The sequence below is a fragment of the Salvelinus namaycush genome, unplaced genomic scaffold (genome assembly GCF_016432855.1).
Source record: "Salvelinus namaycush isolate Seneca unplaced genomic scaffold, SaNama_1.0 Scaffold1029, whole genome shotgun sequence".
Lineage (NCBI taxonomy): Eukaryota > Metazoa > Chordata > Actinopteri > Salmoniformes > Salmonidae > Salvelinus > Salvelinus namaycush.
Window position 1 is genome coordinate 85338 of NW_024057708.1, and position 7266 is coordinate 92603.

At 49.9% G+C, this 7266-nt stretch overlaps 1 protein-coding gene across 1 annotated transcript in view; it reads right to left on the reverse strand.

Annotated features, from left to right (window-relative positions):
- LOC120035329 (exocyst complex component 6B-like) overlaps nt 1-6941 on the reverse strand; it is a gene marked incomplete at its 5' end in the record, with an annotated part of 71325 nt that extends 64384 nt beyond the window's left edge. The window contains 2 exons of the mRNA XM_038982113.1: nt 1164-1298; nt 6830-6941. Coding sequence (XP_038838041.1) covers nt 1164-1298; nt 6830-6941 — 247 coding nt within the window. The remainder of the gene's footprint in view (nt 1-1163; nt 1299-6829) is intronic.
- Between the last annotated feature and the right edge of the window lie 325 nt (nt 6942-7266).

The following is a 7266-nucleotide window of genomic DNA, read 5'->3' on the forward strand; positions in this document are numbered from 1 at the left end:
AGCCTATAAAACGTAGCTAGCTTCATGAACATATTTTGGGGAATTCTGAAATGTATTGGAATAAATGACCAAACTATAAAACTAGCTTGCCAGCTACGGGTAGCCAACTACCTGACAGGAGTGCCAACTAGCTACTTAGCTTGATGGGTACACAAAATAGCTCTAGGTTGGTTGTTGTTAAACTCAACTTCATGATTTCCACCAAAGACTTTGCCTCTCCAAACATCACTCTCCCTCGCTTGGGCAAGGCACATTTAAGGTACACTCGGATGTGACAATGTAAAACGTCATTCAAGGGCTGAGGGTTTAGGGCCGAGGGCCGAGGGCCGTCTACTTTGAGTTTGGACTGCAGCCTAGGTGTCAGCATCAGCATTTGTCTTCAGTAGATTTACTAGTGTTTACAACAGTCAAAGGTCATGTAAACAAACACTTTATGGAAACCTATGACAAGCACACGCTAGCAGTTCATTACAATGTTTTCTGTAAGAAAACACAGAAACAAGCTTTTTTTCTTCTTCTTCTTCTTTCATAAAACATAATAGGACCAGACAGTGTTATTTTATATCAAAGACAAGTGTTCACTTTGGCGCCAGTTGGCACATAAGTAGCACAGATTGCTAGCTAACAAGCTAAGCTAACTAGCTATCTGGCTAGATAGCTAAGCTAACTAGCTATCTGGCTAGATAGCTAGACTAACGACCTGGCTAGCTAATCAGCTAATGTTAATTAAGTGAGAATGTGACGAGGGCTGCTTGCTTGGTGAAGTGTACTTTTAATTATTTAATTATTCAAATACGTTGGCTGTGGCATTGTGACCTAGGGCTGAATGATGTTCAATGAGCAGCTCGTCCTCGTCAGGCAACCATTGAAAATGTATTTTAAAATGTTTTTTGTTTTGTTTATTATATGTATATAATATCAGCAATGTATCTGTGGAATAAAAACAGATATATTTCTGTGAAATACTTATATCGGACGATAATATCGTGGGGCTCTACTTTACAGTCAGTTCATTCAATTAAGGTAAGTCACCCACATATCACAGTAAAAGTAAAACTTTACTCAAGAAAGCTTCTATCTGCAAAATCAGTGCTTGTAAGAAAAGACAAGTGGTGGATGGAGAGAAGGATGGGGAGAGAGAGTCTGCTTGTGCATGAGCATACCTTAAACGTGGACGTGCCATAGAGCTTGGTGGCGTTGGCGGTATCGGGGGGAACATTAGTGATGTTGGAGATGAACTCCTCCAGGTAAACACATGATGCTTCCAGCTGGGTCGTGTTGATGATCACCTGAACCAGCTAACACACACACACACACGTGATCAGGCAGAGGGACACCTCAGAGACCTCATAAGCAACATATCCAAACATTCCCCAATATCCTCTTTAAAAGCTCAGACAAAAAGGTAGGATTGTCAAATGTTTCCCTGTCTACGATACTTAGCATCTCTGAACAGTGTCACACAGCAAAGACCTTTAAAGTCATCAGTCACTCAGCCTTGTTAAAAGACTCCAAACCAGAAAGTGGCAGTATCGTTGTTTGGCAATGCATGTCCGTGTACTTAAGGTCTAGATTCTAAGCTAGCTGCGCTAATGTTGCTATTTGTAGAAAGGCCTTGTTAAAAACTAGCCAAATGACCCAGGCTAGATAACTACCTAGCAAAATGACAATGAAAATTCTTAATTCACTCTCAATATCTCATAATGCCAGTGCCAGCCCATAGCCAAATCTTTAGCTAGCTAGCTAATGTAAGCATCTTAGTGCAGTGTCCTAAGCTAGCTAGCTAAGGACACTGGACTAACTAGGCAGCGGTTTCACAGAAAATTAAATCACAATGGATTAGCTAGTTATGTCAATACTAGCTACAGTGTTTAGTTAGCTTGGAGGAAGTATTTAGTGTTGTGTGCATTGTATCTGTGCACTTAGCTAGCTACCATCCCATAGCCTACATTGCACATGAAGTGTCATCCGTGGATTGTACGACAAATATATTTTTTACTATTTTTTTTGGTGCCTCCCCCACGTGGGGTTTCGTGCTCTCTGATTGGCTCAAAGTCAAGTTGTTGGCCACAGACAAGCACTGTCATTCTAGGAGTAGAAAGGGTAGGTCCGTCGCTACCGGGGGCAGCACTGTGATTCTAGGAGTAGAAAGGGTAGGTCCGTCGCTACCGGGGGCAGCACTGTGATTCTACGAGTAGAAAGGGTAGGTCCGTCGCTACCGGGGGCAGCACTGCGATTCTACGAGTAGAAAGGGTAGGTCCGTCGCTACCGGGGGCAGCACTGCGATTCTACGAGCAGAAAGGGTAGGTCCGTCGCTACCGGGGGCAGCACTGTGATTCTATGAGTAGAAAGGGTAGGTCCGTCGCTACCGGGGCAGCACTGCGATTCTACGAGTAGAAAGGGTAGGTCCGTCGCTACCGGGGCAGCACTGCGATTCTACGAGTAGAAAGGGTAGGTCCGTCACTACCGGGGCAGCACTGTGATTCTACGAGTAGAAAGGGTAGGTCCGTCACTACAGGGGCAGCACTGCGATTCTACGAGTAGAAAGGGTAGGTCCGTCGATACCGGGGCAGCACTGCGATTCTACGAGTAGAAAGGGTAGGTCCGTCGCTACCGGGGGCAGCACTGCGATTCTACGAGTAGAAAGGGTAGGTCCGTCGCTACCGGGGCAGCACTGCGATTCTACGAGTAGAAAGGGTAGGTCCGTCGCTACCGGGGGCAGCACTGTGATTCTACGAGTAGAAAGGGTAGGTCCGTCGCTACCGGGGGCAGCACTGTGATTCTAGGAGTAGAAAGGGTAGGTCCGTCGCTACCGGGGGCAGCACTGTGATTCTACGAGTAGAAAGGGTAGGTCCGTCGCTACCGGGGGCAGCACTGTGATTCTAGGAGTAGAAAGGGTAGGTCCGTCGCTACTGGGGGCAGCACTGTGATTCTAGGAGTAGAAGGGGTAGGTCCGTCGCTACCGGGGGCAGCACTGTGATTCTACGAGTAGAAAGGGTAGGTCCGTCGCTACCGGGGCAGCACTGTGATTCTACGAGTAGAAAGGGTAGGTCCGTCGCTACCGGGGGCAGCACTGTGATTCTACGAGTAGAAAGGGTAGGTCCGTCGATACCGGGGCAGCACTGCGATTCTACGAGTAGAAAGGGTAGGTCCGTCACTACAGGGGCAGCACTGCGATTCTAGGAGTAGAAAGGGTAGGTCCGTCGCTACCGGGGGCAGCACTGTGATTCTAGGAGTAGAAAGGGTAGGTCCGTCGCTACCGGGGGCAGCACTGTGATTCGAGGAGTAGAAAGGGTAGGTCCGTCGCTACCGGGGCAGCACTGTGATTCTACGAGTAGAAAGGGTAGGTCCGTCGCTACCGAGGCAGCAGGTACCACTTTTGGTCTAGTAAAAGAAGGAACAGACTCCCACTGTGATTAAGTACCTATTGGCAGGGAGATTTTCTCAGTGTGTTTCACACGGAATACTCTGATGATCTAATTCACTGATGCATATAGATACATTCTATATATTAACACTCTCACTCCTCCTTACTGAGGGAGGGTCACAATGGTTTTTACCTCATAGCAACCCCCCTAGCAACCCCTTCCTTTAACACTCGAGGATCTCATTAACTCTCATACTGTCGCCTTGCTGTCGCTCACAGAACAAACACAATCCAAATAGAGAGTCTGAGAAAAAACCTAAGACCGAGAAAGAGAGAGGATAAAAGACAGACAGAAAGACAGATGGAGAGAGAGAGAGAGAGAGAGAGCGAGAGAGTGATAAAGCAAGAAATATTGAGTGACTGACACGAACGCGGTTCTTTCAGACACCAGCAATTTATCCAGAACGCTGCAACCCGCCTGGTGTTCAACCGTCCCGAACTCTTCCATGTCACACCGCTCCTCCACACACTCCACTGACTTCCATGTCACACCGCTGCTCCACACACTCCACTGACTTCCATGTCACACCGCTCCTCCACACACTGACTTCCATGTCACACCGCTCCTCCACACACTCCACTGACTTCCATGTCACACCGCTCCTCCACACACTCCACTGACTTCCATGTCACACCGCTGCTCCACACACTCCACTGACTTCCATGTCACACCGCTGCTCCACACACTCCACTGACTTCCATGTCACACCGCTCCTCCACACACTCCACTGACTTCCATGTCACACCGCTCCTCCACACACTGACTTCCATGTCACACCGCTGCTCCACACACTCCACTGACTTCCATGTCACACCGCTGCTCCACACACTCCACTGACTTCCATGTCACACCGCTCCTCCACACACTGACTTCCATGTCACACCGCTCCTCCACACACTCCACTGACTTCCATGTCACACCGCTGCTCCACACACTCCACTGACTTCCATGTCACACCGCTGCTCCACACACTCCACTGACTTCCATGTCACACCGCTCCTCCACACACTCCACTGACTTCCATGTCACACCGCTGCTCCACACACTCCACTGACTTCCATGTCACACCGCTGCTCCAAACACTCCACTGACTTCCATGTCACACCGCTGCTCCACACACTCCACTGACTTCCATGTCACACCGCTGCTCCACACACTCCACTGACTTCCATGTCACACCGCTCCTCCACACACTGACTTCCATGTCACACCGCTGCTCCACACACTCCACTGACTTCCATGTCACACCGCTCCTCCACACTCCACTGACTTCCATGTCACACCGCTCCTCCACACTCCACTGACTTCCATGTCACACCGCTCCTCCACACACTCCACTGACTTCCATGTCGCACCGCTGCTCCACACACTCCACTGACTTCCATGTCACACCGCTCCTCCACACACTGACTTCCATGTCACACCGCTCCTCCACACACTCCACTGACTTCCATGTCACACCGCTGCTCCACACACTGACTTCCATGTCACACCGCTGCTCCACACACTCCACTGACTTCCATGTCACACCGCTGCTCCACACACTCCACTGACTTCCATGTCACACCGCTCCTCCACACACTCCACTGACTTCTATGTCACACCGCTGCTCCACACACTCCACTGACTTCCATGTCACACCGCTGCTCCACACACTCCACTGACTTCCATGTCACACCGCTGCTCCACACACTCCACTGACTTCCATGTCACACCGCTCCTCCACACACTCCACTGACTTCCATGTCACACCGCTCCTCCACACACTCCACTGACTTCCATGTCACACCGCTCCTCCACACACTGACTTCCATGTCACACCGCTGCTCCACACACTCCACTGACTTCCATGTCCATGGTACTTTCCTAAAGAACTGTCCCTCCCCACCTTCAGGCTACGCTCAAACCCTACACCCCAACCCAAGAGGAACTGCAACTCACTGTACCTACGTAGCAGCAAGAGGAACTGTCCCTCCCCACCTTCAGGCTACGCTCAAACCCTACACCCCAACCCGAACACTCCGTTCTGCCACTTCAGGTCTCTTAGCCCTCCCACTCCAATGGGAGGGCAGCCCCCGCTCAGCCCAGTCCAAGCTCTTCTCTGTCCTGGCATCCCAATGGTGGAACCAGCTTCCCCCTGAAGCTAGGACAGCAGAGTCCCTGCCCATCTTCCCCCTGAAGCTAGGACAGCAGAGTCCCTGCCCATCTTCCCCCTGAAGCTAGGACAGCAGAGTCCCTGCCCATCTTCCCCCTGAAGCTAGGAGAGCAGTCCCTGCCCATCTTCCCCCTGAAGCTAGGACAGCAGAGTCCCTGCCCATCTTCCCCCTGAAGCTAGGACAGCAGAGTCCCTGCCCATCTTCCCTCTGAAGCTAGGACAGCAGAGTCCCTGCCCATCTTCCCTCTGAAGCTAGGACAGCAGAGTCCCTGCCCATCTTCCCTCTGAAGCTAGGACAGCAGAGTCCCTGCCCATCTTCCCCCTGAAGCTAGGACAGCAGAGTCCCTGCCCATCTTCCCTCTGAAGCTAGGACAGCAGAGTCCCTGCCCATCTTCCCCCTGAAGCTAGGACAGCAGAGTCCCTGCCCATCTTCCCCCTGAAGCTAGGACAGCAGAGTCCCTGCCCATCTTCCCTCTGAAGCTAGGACAGCAGAGTCCCTGCCCATCTTCCCTCTGAAGCTAGGACAGCAGAGTCCCTGCCCATCTTCCCCCTGAAGCTAGGACAGCAGAGTCCCTGCCCATCTTCCCCCTGAAGCTAGGACAGCAGAGTCCCTGCCCATCTTCCCCCTGAAGCTAGGACAGCAGAGTCCCTGCCCATCTTCCCCCTGAAGCTAGGACAGCAGAGTCCCTGCCCATCTTCCCTCTGAAGCTAGGACAGCAGAGTACCTGCCCATCTTCTGAAAACATCTGAAACCCCACCTCTTCAAAGAGCATCTTAAATAAACCCCCTTCTGTGTCCTGAATATAAAGTGTTAAGTTTGGGGCAAAAACAACACATCCCCGATTACCACTCTTCATATTTCCAAGCATGGTGGTGGCTGCATCATGTTATGGGTATGCTTGTCATCAGCAAGGACTAGGGAGAATTTGTTTAGGATTAAAAAAAACGGAATACAGCTAAACACAGGCAAAATGGTTCAGTCTGGTTTGGTCTGCTTTCCAACAGATACTGGGAGACAAATTCACCATTTCAGCAGCAAAATAACCTAAAACACAAGGCCAAATATACACTGGAGCTGCTAACCAAGATAACATCCAATGTTCCTGAGTGGCCAATTTGCATATATTTCTCTAAGTACACGTGGAACTGCATAAAAACCTTATTTTTTTTTTACCATTTTGAAATGTTGATCCCAATATCACACATTGACCCCATTATTTATAGAAAGACCGACACCCACTCTTACCTCAGCCAGTCCTACGTTCTTCTTCTTCATTGCGTACTGTAGACAGTTACTGAGTGTTCTGGTTAACAGCAGGTTGGTCGACTTACGGATCACATCATCGATCTCTGTAGAGCTGAAAACACAAAGATGATATAACATAAGAGATACACTGGGGCTTCGAAATAGCAGTCGGGCTCTGTAGAGCTGAAAACACAAAGATGATATAACATAAGAGATACACTGGGGCTTCGAAATAGCAGTCGGGCTCTGTAGAGGTTTCACTGAAATGAATAGGAGCATCTCACGTTTTGTAACAGTTACACATCTAGTGTAGCAGAGGCCTGTAAGACAGGAAGGTTCTTTTAGGGCACGGACACACCGGTAATGTTTGCCGGCAGAGCAGAGTGCCAGGTGTAGTTTACAAACCGAGTGAAAATGTCCCTGAAACACACAACGCC